The 14,793-nt window shown below is 51.7% G+C and overlaps 4 protein-coding genes across 4 annotated transcripts; 3 read left to right on the forward strand and 1 right to left on the reverse strand. All coding sequences in view use genetic code 6, as the record gives it.

Annotated features, from left to right (window-relative positions):
• Positions 1-8,055: 8,055 nt before the first annotated feature.
• On the forward strand, positions 8,056-8,646 carry SS50377_21515 (uncharacterized protein; the record flags this gene model as incomplete). Its single annotated transcript, XM_067905434.1, has 1 exon — positions 8,056-8,646. One exon carries the CDS (start codon positions 8,056-8,058, stop codon positions 8,644-8,646), a length of 591 nt encoding a protein of 196 aa, XP_067766751.1.
• Positions 8,647-8,947: 301 nt separating this feature from the next.
• On the forward strand, positions 8,948-10,300 carry SS50377_21516 (Nucleoside transporter; the record flags this gene model as incomplete). The annotated part of the gene is made up of 1 exon (XM_067905435.1): positions 8,948-10,300. The coding sequence occupies one exon, from the start codon at positions 8,948-8,950 to the stop codon at positions 10,298-10,300; it is 1,353 nt and encodes a 450-aa protein (XP_067766752.1).
• Positions 10,301-10,616: 316 nt separating this feature from the next.
• Positions 10,617-12,335, forward strand: SS50377_21517 (Transmembrane domain-containing protein; the record flags this gene model as incomplete). Its single annotated transcript, XM_067905436.1, has 1 exon — positions 10,617-12,335. One exon carries the CDS (start codon positions 10,617-10,619, stop codon positions 12,333-12,335), a length of 1,719 nt encoding a protein of 572 aa, XP_067766753.1.
• A 2-nt stretch (positions 12,336-12,337) lies between these two features.
• SS50377_21518 (Kelch repeat-containing protein) lies at positions 12,338-14,725 on the reverse strand (the record flags this gene model as incomplete). Its single annotated transcript, XM_067905437.1, has 1 exon — positions 12,338-14,725. The coding sequence occupies one exon, from the start codon at positions 14,723-14,725 to the stop codon at positions 12,338-12,340; it is 2,388 nt and encodes a 795-aa protein (XP_067766754.1).
• Positions 14,726-14,793: the final 68 nt, after the last annotated feature.

Genomic DNA, 14,793 nt, shown 5'->3' on the forward strand with positions numbered 1-14,793 from the left:
GCATAATGCATTATGAAAGTATCTTTAAATTAAACAGATGTATCAATATATTATGAATCGATAAGAGCTATCTGGTTATTGTATGCCTTGATTATTAAAGAATTAGATATTTTTAAATAATTTAAATATATTACTATTTAATTTTAATAATATATCTACGTTTCGTTTTCATTAATTTTGAATTATATTTATTTAAATATAATATTATTCAATAATAATATTTAAAAATAATAATTAAGTATAACTCAAAACAATATTTAATTAACTTCAATGATAAAATAACCTAAATTTAATAAAGATTAAAACCACATTAATTTAGCATAACAATTTAAATTAAAGTTCTTGTTATATATTAGCAATAACCATATTTTCAAGATGCTAATTTATCAAAGCCTAATTGAAAAAATTATAATTTATATTGTTGTTTATGGGTCTCAAACTGTGATAATAATTGATACTTAGCATTTGTAATATTTATATTTTATCAAAATATTTTACTATTATCAATTATAATGTTTACTTATAATATTTCAATATTTTCAATTACTAATTAACATTGGATTCGTTTACAGCTACATTTTAATCAAGAAAAGAATCTTTAACTCTATATTCTGCTATCTATATTCCCTGCTTAAACATATATAAAAGAACTAGGAATCCTTATCACAATCACTCAAAAAACATTAGGATCATATTTGATTTTTAAGTCAATTATAGTAAACAATAACATTTAATATTAAATACAAATATTATTTTTTTACATTTTAAAACTCATTGTTTATTTAATTGTTTAAAATATAAAACCTACTATTCATATACATGTTTATATATAAAATAAATAATACCATGATTATCTTAATACATACGATCTTAGTATAATTAGTACTGTTATTCATCTTATTTAGGTAATTTTTCATTTTCAAAATTAAAAATCATTTATTCATTCACTCTGATATATTTTATTACATATAATTACTTAATATAAACACTTCTATCAGTCATGTAAATTCAACAAATGTAAACTGAGCTGTCTATCTACTCTTTATTGCTCTAAAAATGTTGTGTTAATTGAGATAATTAGCCTTATCTGTAGTATACTGACACGTATAAACCCCCGAAAATGCAATCGGCAATTTCATTTTGAAAACCATTAAGTAGTATGTATTACATACTACTACTTTTTTATTTATACCATGCAAATAAAGGCATACGAAGCTATAAGCGGTTAATAGAACACTTAAAACTTGATATAAATGTGAAAATGAGAGCCAGAACCCAAGCCTGAAGCTATGTCGTAAATTGCTATAACAATGCATACTGGATCTGTGTAAGCAATAAAACTTATAAAGAGAATTTTACCAAATGAAATATTAATTCCATATCAAATATATAAACTCTGCTTCACGTGCTTAAAAGGTCTGATTTGCATTCCAGTGATTTCCAATAGATCATGCATGCAGATTGAAGATTGCTTCTAAGTAGCAGTACTAATAGTGTAAGAGGCTTTCCTGACGAGTATTAATCCATGCGTGCATTTGGATTAATTTTTTTAAGATTTATTAGCTTTCTGGAATATTGCTTTCTTTTAATCTGGTTTACTTTTTATATTCACTTTTGAGGGAAAGTGTCTACAAAATATAAAATTATAATCGGCTTTATAGAAAAAGCATTGAGAGGTAACCTGATTGTACTGCTTATGCTCATGCAGGATATGTTATTGCCTTAAAGCGTTAGGATACGTGAGAATTTCAGCAATATGTTGTGGTACTGTGGAATGCTTAGTTTGGATAAGATATTAGAAATTATGGATTTGATTAACTATTAAAGTAAGTTTTCGTATATGCTGGCTTTTATTTGAGATTAAGTATAAATATTTATCTGTTCTTTTAGACCAATTTATATTTAAGTTTCACAACGCATGAAATAAGTGAATGCATACTATTTCACAATATGAATATGCTTTATGCATCCAGCTTGTGCAGAAATGCTGAGATAATTTTAACGTCAAATGTATTTAGTAAATATTCAATAAAATTTACGATAACTGCAACAGTACAATGACAATTTGCGTTTCTTATTTAAACTAAAAACTAGGTCACCGGCGTGCACTGTTTATAATTTTGCAGATATGTGATATATAGTACTACTAATAGGTTAAATGTCCTGGTCCGGAGCACCTCAGCTGGCTGGTACCACAGGGCTGGCCCGGAGCACCTCAGCTGGCTGGTACCACAGGGCTGTTCCGGAGCACCTCAGCTGATCCGGAGCACCTCAGCTGGCTGGTACCACAGGGCTGGCCCGGAGCACCACAGCTGGCTGGTACCACAGGGTTGGTCCTGAGCACCTCAGCTGGCCCGGAGCACCTCAGCTGGCTGGTACCACAGGGCTGGCCCGGAGCACCTCAGCTGGCTGGTACCACAGGGTTGGTCCGGAGCACCTCAGCTGGCTGGTACCACAGGGCTGTTCCGGAGCACCTCAGCTGATCCGGAGCACCTCAGCTGGCTGGTACCACAGGGCTGGCCCGGAGCACCTCAGCTGGCTGGTACCACAGGGCTGTTCCGGAGCACCACAGCTGGCTGGTACCACAGGGATGGCCCGGAGCACCTCAGCTGGCCCGGAGCACCTCAGCTGGCTGGTACCACAGGGCTGGCCCGGAGCACCACAGCTGGCTGGTACCACAGGGCTGGCCCGGAGCACCTCAGCTGGCTGGTACCACAGGGCTGTTCCGGAGCACCTCAGCTGGCTGGTACCACAGGGCTGTTCCGGAGCACCACAGCTGGCTGGTACCACAGGGATGGCCCGGAGCACCTCAGCTGGCCCGGAGCACCTCAGCTGGCTGGTACCACAGGGCTGGCCCGGAGCACCACAGCTGGCTGGTACCACAGGGCTGGCCCGGAGCACCTCAGCTGGCTGGTACCACAGGGCTGTTCCGGAGCACCCCAGCTGGCTGGTACCACAGGGCTGTTCCGGAGCACCTCAGCTGGCTGGTACCACAGGGCTGTTCCGGAGCACCTCAGCTGGCTGGTACCACAGGGCTGTTCCGGAGCACCTCAGCTGGCTGGTACCACAGGGATGGCCCGGAGCACCTCAGCTGACCCGGAGCACCTCAGCTGGCTGGTACCACAGGGCTGTTCCGGAGCACCCCAGCTGGCTGGTACCACAGGGCTGTTCCGGAGCACCACAGCTGGCTGGTACCACAGGGATGGCCCGGAGCACCTCAGCTGACCCGGAGCACCTCAGCTGGCTGGTACCACAGGGCTGTTCCGGAGCACCCCAGCTGGCTGGTACCACAGGGCTGATCCGGAGCACCTCAGCTGGCTGGTACCACAGGGCTGTTCCGGAGCACCTCAGCTGGCTGGTACCACAGGGCTGTTCCGGAGCACCTCAGCTGACCCGGAGCACCTCCGCTGGCTGGTACCACAGGGCTGGCCCGGAGCACCACAGCTGGCTGGTACCACAGGGTTGGTCCGGAGCACCTCAGCTGGCTGGTACCACAGGGCTGTTCCGGAGCACCTCAGCTGGCTGGTACCACAGGGCTGTTCCGGAGCACCTCAGCTGGCTGGTACCACAGGGCTGGTCCGGAGCACCACAGCTGGCTGGTACCACAGGGCTGGTCCGGAGCACCTCAGCTGGCTGGTACCACAGGGCTGGTCCGGAGCACCTCAGCTGATCCGGAGCACCTCAGCTGGCTGGTACCACAGGGCTGTTCCGGAGCACCACAGCTGGCTGGTACCACAGGGCTGGTCCGGAGCACCTCAGCTGATCCGGAGCACCTCAGCTGGCTGGTACCACAGGGCTGTTCCGGAGCACCACAGCTGGCTGGTACCACAGGGCTGGCCCGGAGCACCTCAGCTGGCTGGTACCACAGGGCTGTTCCGGAGCACCTCAGCTGGCTGGTACCACAGGGCTGTTCCGGAGCACCTCAGCTGACCCGGAGCACCTCCGCTGGCTGGTACCACAGGGCTGTTCCGGAGCACCTCAGCTGGCTGGTACCACAGGGCTGGTCCGGAGCACCACAGCTGGCTGGTACCACAGGGCTGTTCCGGAGCACCACAGCTGGCTGGTACCACAGGGCTGGCCCGGAGCACCTCAGCTGGCTGGTACCACAGGGCTGGCCCGGAGCACCTCAGCTGGCTGGTACCACAGGGTTGGCCCGGAGCACCTCAGCTGACCCGGAGCACCTCCGCTGGCTGGTACCACAGGGCTGGCCCGGAGCACCACAGCTGGCTGGTACCACAGGGCTGTTCCGGAGCACCTCAGCTGGCTGGTACCACAGGGCTGGCCCGGAGCACCTCAGCTGGCTGGTACCACAGGGTTGGCCCGGAGCACCTCCGCTGGCTGGTACCACAGGGCTGGCCCGGAGCACCTCAGCTGACCCGGAGCACCTCCGCTGGCTGGTACCACAGGGCTGGCCCGGAGCACCACAGCTGGCTGGTACCACAGGGCTGATCCGGAGCACCTCAGCTGGCTGGTACCACAGGGCTGTTCCGGAGCACCTCAGCTGGCTGGTACCACAGGGTTGGTCCTGAGCACCTCAGCTGATCCGGAGCACCTCAGCTGGCTGGTACCACAGGGCTGATCCGGAGCACCTCAGCTGGCTGGTACCACAGGGCTGTTCCGGAGCACCTCAGCTGGCTGGTACCACAGGGTTGGTCCTGAGCACCTCAGCTGATCCGGAGCACCTCAGCTGGCTGGTACCACAGGGCTGTTCCGGAGCACCACAGCTGGCTGGTACCACAGGGCTGGCCCGGAGCACCTCAGCTGGCTGGTACCACAGGGTTGGTCCTGAGCACCTCAGCTGATCCGGAGCACCTCAGCTGGCTGGTACCACAGGGCTGATCCGGAGCACCTCAGCTGGCTGGTACCACAGGGCTGGTCCTGAGCACCTCAGCTGATCCGGAGCACCTCAGCTGGCTGGTACCACAGGGCTGATCCGGAGCACCTCAGCTGGCTGGTACCACAGGGCTGTTCCGGAGCACCTCAGCTGGCTGGTACCACAGGGTTGGTCCTGAGCACCTCAGCTGTTCCGGAGCACCCCAGCTGGCTGGTACCACAGGGCTGTTCCGGAGCACCACAGCTGGCTGGTACCACAGGGCTGGCCCGGAGCACCTCAGCTGGCTGGTACCACAGGGCTGTTCCGGAGCACCACAGCTGGCTGGTACCACAGGGCTGTTCCGGAGCACCCCAGCTGGCTGGTACCACAGGGCTGTTCCGGAGCACCTCAGCTGGCTGGTACCACAGGGCTGATCCGGAGCACCTCAGCTGGCTGGTACCACAGGGCTGATCCGGAGCACCTCAGCTGGCTGGTACCACAGGGCTGTTCCGGAGCACCTCAGCTGGCTGGTACCACAGGGCTGTTCCGGAGCACCTCAGCTGGCTGGTACCACAGGGCTGTTCCGGAGCACCTCAGCTGGCTGGTACCACAGGGCTGATCCGGAGCACCTCAGCTGGCTGGTACCACAGGGCTGGCCCGGAGCACCTCAGCTGGCTGGTACCACAGGGCTGTTCCGGAGCACCACAGCTGGCTGGTACCACAGGGATGGCCCGGAGCACCTCAGCTGGCTGGTACCACAGGGCTGTTCCGGAGCACCTCAGCTGGCTGGTACCACAGGGCTGTTCCGGAGCACCTCAGCTGGCTGGTACCACAGGGCTGGCCCGGAGCACCTCAGCTGGCTGGTACCACAGGGCTGTTCCGGAGCACCACAGCTGGCTGGTACCACAGGGATGGCCCGGAGCACCTCAGCTGACCCGGAGCACCTCAGCTGGCTGGTACCACAGGGCTGTTCCGGAGCACCTCAGCTGGCTGGTACCACAGGGCTGGCCCGGAGCACCTCAGCTGGCTGGTACCACAGGGCTGTCCGGAGCACCTCAGCTGGCTGGTACCACAGGGCTGGCCCGGAGCACCACAGCTGGCTGGTACCACAGGGCTGTTCCGGAGCACCTCAGCTGGCTGGTACCACAGGGCTGGCCCGGAGCACCTCAGCTGGCTGGTACCACAGGGCTGGCCCGGAGCACCTCAGCTGGCTGGTACCACAGGGCTGGCCCGGAGCACCTCAGCTGACCCGGAGCACCTCCGCTGGCTGGTACCACAGGGCTGATCCGGAGCACCTCAGCTGGCTGGTACCACAGGGCTGTTCCGGAGCACCTCAGCTGGCTGGTACCACAGGGTTGGTCCTGAGCACCTCAGCTGATCCGGAGCACCTCAGCTGGCTGGTACCACAGGGCTGTTCCGGAGCACCACAGCTGGCTGGTACCACAGGGCTGTCCCGGAGCACCTCAGCTGGCTGGTACCACAGGGTTGGTCCTGAGCACCTCAGCTGATCCGGAGCACCTCAGCTGGCTGGTACCACAGGGCTGATCCGGAGCACCTCAGCTGGCTGGTACCACAGGGCTGGTCCTGAGCACCTCAGCTGATCCGGAGCACCTCAGCTGGCTGGTACCACAGGGCTGATCCGGAGCACCTCAGCTGGCTGGTACCACAGGGCTGTTCCGGAGCACCTCAGCTGGCTGGTACCACAGGGTTGGTCCTGAGCACCTCAGCTGTTCCGGAGCACCCCAGCTGGCTGGTACCACAGGGCTGTTCCGGAGCACCACAGCTGGCTGGTACCACAGGGCTGGCCCGGAGCACCTCAGCTGGCTGGTACCACAGGGCTGTTCCGGAGCACCACAGCTGGCTGGTACCACAGGGCTGTTCCGGAGCACCCCAGCTGGCTGGTACCACAGGGCTGTTCCGGAGCACCTCAGCTGGCTGGTACCACAGGGCTGATCCGGAGCACCTCAGCTGGCTGGTACCACAGGGTTGGTCCTGAGCACCTCAGCTGATCCGGAGCACCTCAGCTGGCTGGTACCACAGGGCTGATCCGGAGCACCTCAGCTGGCTGGTACCACAGGGCTGTTCCGGAGCACCTCAGCTGGCTGGTACCACAGGGCTGTTCCGGAGCACCTCAGCTGGCTGGTACCACAGGGCTGTTCCGGAGCACCTCAGCTGGCTGGTACCACAGGGCTGATCCGGAGCACCTCAGCTGGCTGGTACCACAGGGCTGGCCCGGAGCACCTCAGCTGGCTGGTACCACAGGGCTGTTCCGGAGCACCACAGCTGGCTGGTACCACAGGGATGGCCCGGAGCACCTCAGCTGGCTGGTACCACAGGGCTGTTCCGGAGCACCTCAGCTGGCTGGTACCACAGGGCTGTTCCGGAGCACCTCAGCTGGCTGGTACCACAGGGCTGGCCCGGAGCACCTCAGCTGGCTGGTACCACAGGGCTGTTCCGGAGCACCACAGCTGGCTGGTACCACAGGGATGGCCCGGAGCACCTCAGCTGACCCGGAGCACCTCAGCTGGCTGGTACCACAGGGCTGTTCCGGAGCACCTCAGCTGGCTGGTACCACAGGGCTGATCCGGAGCACCTCAGCTGGCTGGTACCACAGGGCTGATCCGGAGCACCTCAGCTGGCTGGTACCACAGGGCTGTTCCGGAGCACCCCAGCTGGCTGGTACCACAGGGCTGTTCCGGAGCACCTCAGCTGGCTGGTACCACAGGGCTGATCCGGAGCACCTCAGCTGGCTGGTACCACAGGGCTGGCCCGGAGCACCACAGCTGGCTGGTACCACAGGGCTGTTCCGGAGCACCCCAGCTGGCTGGTACCACAGGGCTGTTCCGGAGCACCTCAGCTGGCCCGGAGCACCACAGCTGGCTGGTACCACAGGGCTGTTCCGGAGCACCTCAGCTGTCTGGTACCACAGGGCTGTTCCGGAGCACCTCAGCTGGCCCGGAGCACCACAGCTGGCTGGTACCACAGGGCTGTTCCGGAGCACCTCAGCTGGCTGGTACCACAGGGTTGGTCCTGAGCACCTCAGCTGGCTGGGAGTCCATGGTGCGGTCGCGTACGACAATATTATGCCCGGAGTACGACCAAATTCACTGCAGGTGGACCCGCCTCAGCGGCAGTGTTGCACTTATGCAAGCTAGAGGGATATAAAGAAGAATCTGCCGAATGGAACTGTAAAATGAGATAATATATTTTGGAAAGCCAAATGGTGCATAGAACATAGCTAAATGCAGCTGCTATACGCACCGCACAAAGCTAGAATAAAAACAGTATGCCCTCACTTACCAATGATAGTGCCTGCTCCAGGATGGTAGACAGTGGACTAACCCTCTATTTCCATCATCGCCCAAATTTAAGTTTCCTAATGGCTGGAATACCGTACGCAGACAACTCTAACTCTAACCCCAACCCGATGCGATGGAATGCTAATTTTACCATACTGCGAAGCCACCCACTCTCTAGATATGCGGTCGTGGGTTACCTAAGATTCAACTGCTATACTGATAGAGAATACAACTGAGATACTCCCGGTTCGCCCATGGCCCTAGAATCCGCATGAAGATCGTCATAGTGCTAGCATGATTAAATACCATTGGGCGGAGCTGCATACACTAGATGGCCAGAAGCTCCAAACCATCGCCTCAGGGACAGTACGCTTTGGCATGAGTCTGACCGCACGGTATCCTAATTCCATGCTGGTGCAGCAGTTCCCGTGGGTAGCCAGTGATATCTCAGCGTTACCACGTTGCTATGCACCTGCCAGCTGCGAATATCGGTGTGATCATTGTCCCCGTACTACTATTGCTTGGCGGGGGTGATAAATGCCACCGTCAGGTTTGTCGCCCAGCCAAGAGAGAAAATCATTGTATTTATTTTACAGTTCGGGGAGGTAAAGTAAATGTTGATCTATTTCATATACGCACTAAATATATTTTCTTTCCATAAGTAGAAAGAACGATGCAAAACTTTTCATACAATATAACCTCGGTGCCCGATTTGTGATTTACGTATTGCAATAACACCATATACTACGAGATTTATATTTGGTGCGCTGGGCCGTTCAGGTATTTCGCACACCATGCTGCACCAATGCTATATTTTTTACGCCCCTTCCTTCAAATGTCGGAAAAAGACTCCATAACCGTGGAGGCCCAGGAGTTATCGCCCAAGACCAAGAAGTTAGCGTGGTGGGTGTTCCTACTATTTGGCGTGACAGTTCTCCTTCCTTTCAACTGCTTTATCGTACCAGTCGACTACTGGTTCAACCAGTTCCCCTCCACCCTGCTCACTGCTATTTCCGTCACCAACAACATCTTCAACAGTATCGTGACCTTCACGATGATGAAATTTTCATACACCCTCACTGTCAGGTTCCGCTTGCTCCTGGCCCTATCCATTTGGCTTGTTGTTTTACTCATCGTTCCGTTTGCGCAGTTGTTCTCGCACAACCAGACCACCAGGATGACGATAATTCTGATCTGCGTGGCCTTCGCGGGCTGTGCGAACGGCCTCTTCTTCCCCACCGCCATCGGGGTTGCGGCCTCCCTGGACGTGAGCTTCATCGCCGCCTTCAATGCTGGGTCGGGCATCGCCGGTATAGTTGCCCAGGTGCTCAAGGTGATCACGAAGCCCATCATCCCCTTCAACAGCAAGGCCCCCACCTTCGACTCCGTGCTGTACTACACCACCGTGGCCTACTACATCATCGCCGCTATCTTCGTGCTCGTGACCTACTTCGCCTACTTCTGGCTCGTCAAGAACTACGGCGCTGACAAGATCGAGTTCGACGCCGCCGACCGCCAGAAGTACTTCACGCGCGACAAGAGCGCCGCCAAGGAGGTCGCCGCCCCCGGCACCACCTTCTTCGACGCGGTCAAGAACCTGTGGATGCCCGGCGTCTCGCTCTTCCTCATCTTCTTCGTCACCCTCACCCTGTTCCCCGCCATTACTATGGAGATCCTGTGCTACTCCATGTTCAAGACCAACGAGTCCGGCAAGTACGGCGACTGGTGGTCCATCATCATGTTCTCCTGGTTCATGGTCGGCGACTGGGTCGGCCGGCAGTTCCCCTCCTGGAAGTGGGGGCTCAGCATCTGGAACGTCAAGACGCTCTTCATCGCCGCCATCGTCAGGCTCGCCTTCATCGCGCTCTTCATCATCCAGATCGTGCCCTACTACCACTGGCCTGCCGGTACCACCTCGCCCGCTGCATCTGGCACCTCCCCCGACGGCCTTCCCCTCGTCCACAACGACCTGGTGGCCTGGATCGTGATGATCCTCTTCGCGGTGTCCAACGGCTGGTTCATGTGCGCCATCTTCTGCAAGTACGGCAGCATCATGAAGCCCGAGACCAACGGCACGCACGCCGCCAACTTCATGACCCTCTGCCTCAACATGGGCCTCCTCTTCGGCAGCTCACTCGGCACCGTCGTGTCCATCATCATCGGGAATGCCAAGAACAGCCTTGCATGAGTGATCTAATTCTATTTGCAGTTTTGTGCTTTCCTAAAATGCAGTACTTTCCAGGGAATGCCCTGCGAGATAAGTAATACACACGAAAGTAATACTTCACTCTAAACCGAAAAGGCTAAGGCTGCCAAGACGGTCAGGTGCTCTGAGTCCACCTGCCTTGGGTCATCGTCCACGTCCCGCTGGATGATCTCCTGCAGCTCGGTATCAATGGCGAGGGAGGACTTTTAGTGCTAGCCTGAGCAGTTGAGGATGCGCCAAGCTGCGGCATTGGCCAGTAGAGGCAGAAACGTACTCTTATCCCCTAGGGCTTCCCTTTATGCAGTGCCTCGCATCACATTACTACATATTAGGAGCGCTTTTAAAGCTAGACTAGAACTGTGCGAAGTACCCTGAACATTAGAGAACGCACCGAACGGAGTGTGGCTATCAGATTTTAATATGCATCCAGAGGATATGTGGGTGGAGTGGAACTGGAGAATGCGCACTCGTATACTCGGGTCATGGCGGGGGTATAGAGGCTTGGTACTTCAATTACCGCGTGGTGCGGCTAGCCTCCTAAAAGTGCCTCGCACGGGACCCGAATCCGGTCGTACACCATGTTCTAGAGTGTCTGGTGAAGGGAGGCGCAGGGAGAACGGGCCATCGGCGGTCTGTTGTGCTCACGAGGTATCATAATTCAGGAGGAAGGCGTGGGCGCAAGCAGGTTGGCAGATGGCGAGTAGCATTTTCCAAACCCATATTCTAGTTCGTAATAATACGGTTCCCACTTCAGCTTTTAATGAGGCAGCGGAACTATATTCAGGGCTTGCTGGGCGTGGCGAATCTGTGGGCATTAACCGTGTACATCTACGAGATGTTCTGCGTTAAGGTGATCTCCCCACCTAGGGTAGGCAAGGACAACGATTTCTCGCAGCAGAGCTTTCTGTTCGCGTTTTTCCATTGCGGGCGCTTCGCCGAGGAGGTTTTCGTGTTCCTATACCTGCTAACGGTTCAGTTTGGGATCTCTCAGCGCTGCTCCTCCGTGGCTGACGTAGTAGTGCATGCAGGGAAACACATTATTTTCATAGCCACGCCCGTCTGGTGCACCGCGTTTCTGGTGCACCAAAACTGTTCCCGGGACGCCCTAGTGCATGACCTATTGTTCCTCGCCGCGTTCAGACCCTATACCTAGGATCCCTTGGAGATCCTGCAGGTTCATTCCTACCTCGTCACCGGGATCTTCTTCGTGTCGCTGTGCAACTGCACAAGTCTGCTGCTGAGGCTCGACCTGAAGAAAATTGCGGTATTTTCTTTCGCTGCCTGCACTCTGATGCGCCTCGGCTGTGCCGCTTTGGTGGTCTTATTGGCGAAAACGTCGCACCACATGTTGTTCCCGGTCTTCTACGTGTACCTGTATGCCATCGCTATCTATGTCGCGACGACCTTCTGGAAGTTCGACGTCAACGATCTGGGGATCGCAAATATGCAGACTCCTTCGAAGCCGCCCAGGCACCACCGCTGCATTCAGTGGCTGTGCTCCAAGAATCGCGTCGCGGGGGACATGGTCGTCTGGGCCCTGGCGTGCGGAGGCGGAGTAGTGGTTAAGTTCGTGCACCGTACGGAGGACGACCTCCTGGACCACAAACTGGTTGGCGTGCTTGTGCTGGCATTCGGCCGCGTTGCCTAGATGATGGTCTTTTACATCTGCATGGTGCCCGTTTTCTACGACCTTACCCCGCTTACGAACCGCCTACTCGGTTGCCATATATTCACGAGCCTGGGCGTGCACGCGAACGAGAACTTCATCGGGGCCATTATCGTGCTGCAGACGCTGCTGCAGGCCACGAAAGGGATGCAGGTGGGCCCCTACAACAACGGCACCGTTTTGCTCGCCGTCGGGGGCGTGATGTCGCTGACGCTGGTAGGCGGGCAGCTGATCGCGCAGCTCTTCTTGCTCATCGTGAAGGTGATTGTGAGCAAAATCGACAGGTACTGGGAGCTGCAGAAGACGAAGCACGTCGCCATGTAAATTCGGCAGAAAATGGTTAACAAATGATCTCACATCATCCTTGCGATTACTTGATCCACCTCGTCCAAGCTATCAAACTCAGTCTTGATTTCTGATTCCATTTTCTGATTCATATCTTACCCTATTAGACCCATTTTATTTTAAATATTTACATTTCCGCTAAAAATTAAAATTTTTTCAATTTTTTCAATTTTCCTAACCAATTCTTGATTTTCAAATTCTAACTCTTTTATTCTTCCAAGTTTACCGTCATTTTGGTCGTCTAGTAATTCATCAGCTAAACTTTCTAACTTAACTAAATTATTTTAGAGTGCTTCAAAGTTAACATCAATTTCTTCCTATTTCACGTTATTTTCTTTTAGTTAGAGTTTAATTTTTTAAAATGCTGAAACCAAGGTTTCCTGGAATTCAAGTAAAGCAGGATGAACTTCTTCGGCATCGAATGATGCATCTTCCGGCTCTTCACTTCTAGGCTAAGAAGACATCGTCATAGGTGCTTATGGCATCTATGGCATTTAAGCTAATTAAGCCATTGGGTTAAACTGAGGCATTTAACTAACTTGGTTAAGCTAAGGCATCTAGTTTAGTTATGGCATCTAATTAAGCTGTGGCATTTAGTTAAGTTATGGCATCGATGAAAACTGATTTAATTATTGCATCTATGGCATTTAGTTAAGAGTATTTAATTAAGGCATAGATCCTATTTCCGGCATGTCTAATTTATATCTATTTATAACTGAATTATCTTCATATGGATCATACATACCATCATCTAATTAAATATTAACTTATCGTGCCTCTTAAATATCGATATCCATAGCTTCTTTTCGAGAAATTGTAGTTTCTCCTATAATACAGCAGTCTAATCTCGAGAGTCTAGTACCAAAAAGATAAATTGAAATTAGCTCTGCTGCTGAATCATTCACGCCGTCACAAATTTCAATAAAATCTTAGCCACCAAAATCGCGCTTTAGTTACTTAGATACACCATTACCGAGAATTTCAACAGTAGTTGCGGTTGAACTGCCGTCTAAATTAATATCAATGCCTATTCGTTTCTCCATTCCTTTTTCGAAGTCTACGACCCAAAAATCATTTAAAAACTTTTCTTTACCGGTACCTGAAAATATGAGCAACGCATTTTCTCTAATATTAATACACGAATGATCAAATCTTTATGGGATTTGCATTTTCAAAGGTTTCCATTAAAAATTAATTAAAATATGAGAGTCGTTCACAAGCCCCGAATCAGAAACACCGCCAAAAAGAACAGCCTTGTTTTTAGAAATTTTGGTCAATGTAGCAAACGAACGAGAGCTAGGTAAAGATTACCCCAATAGCTAATTCCAGTTTTTTTGCTAAAAATTATACACCCAATAATCATTTAAGAATTGCTTATTTTTACCCCCAAACAGAACCAATTTGCCCTGAATTAGCACAACCTAGTGACCACTACGCGCAGTAGGCGCGTTTTGCGACGAAATTTGAGACCACTAATTACTAGTCGAATTATAGTGCCAGAAATCGTTCAAAAATTGATTTTCGGCCTCCCCTCCGAAGATAACGAAATTCCCGTTATTTAGCGACGTAATGGTGTGATTTTTACGGAATTTTGGAGCGATTTTCGGCATCGGAATTGGGGCGAATTATTTCTATTTTTCAGGGTCAATTTTGCCGAAATTTTGCCCAAAAACGTACAAAACGCTTCCCGCGAAAGCGACTTTTCCCTCGTAAAATTTTTAATTCACCTTAAAAGACTGCTAAAGCGACACGAAAGCAAGCCCGTTTTGGGGCATTTCCGGCACCTTCGGGACCTGCACGGGCGGCTCGGAAGGGATGTCCGGAATCGATCCCAGAGACGCGATTTGGCCGATTACGGGCCTGAATTGCTGCATTTCCTTGTCCTCCTCAGAGGACTCGGAATTGACCCTCATGGTCTGCGCAATGACCGAATTTTGACGGTCCAGGCCGGTCGTGTCGCGCTTGAAGTTCTGGTACGGCACCATGAAGGACGTGAGGTCGACTTTTTCCTTCGGCTGGTCGTTCTGGTTAATAAGGGCTGTGGACTGGAACTTTACGGCCGATTTGAGGTCTTTTACGTCTTTTACGTTCGAAATCGAACGGTTCGATTTTATGGGTTTTTGGTACGTTTTGGAGAACCAGGTCTGCAGTTTGGCAGTTTTGATTCCTGTGTCCTGCGCGAGCAGTTTCCAGGCCTTGCTCGTCATGAGCTTGTTGAGCTGGTACGGCTCAGCTTTCAGGTCTTTGATGGTTTGTTGTGAGGTGATGTCGAGGGCGACGATCATGGAGGCGACTAGTTTTGCGGCCGAAAATCCATCCAGGCCAGCTAGCTCGCCTGGGGGGAGCGGTACGGCGGGGTCAACGAGAGAATTCTGTCTGGACAGTTTTGAGGACATTTAAAATTTGAAAAGATATAGAATATTAAGTTATATATAATATTTAATTGTTGGTTTAAATTTAAAAA

Source organism: Spironucleus salmonicida, chromosome 2, assembly GCF_000497125.1.
Source record: "Spironucleus salmonicida strain ATCC 50377 chromosome 2, whole genome shotgun sequence".
Lineage (NCBI taxonomy): Eukaryota > Fornicata > Diplomonadida > Hexamitidae > Spironucleus > Spironucleus salmonicida.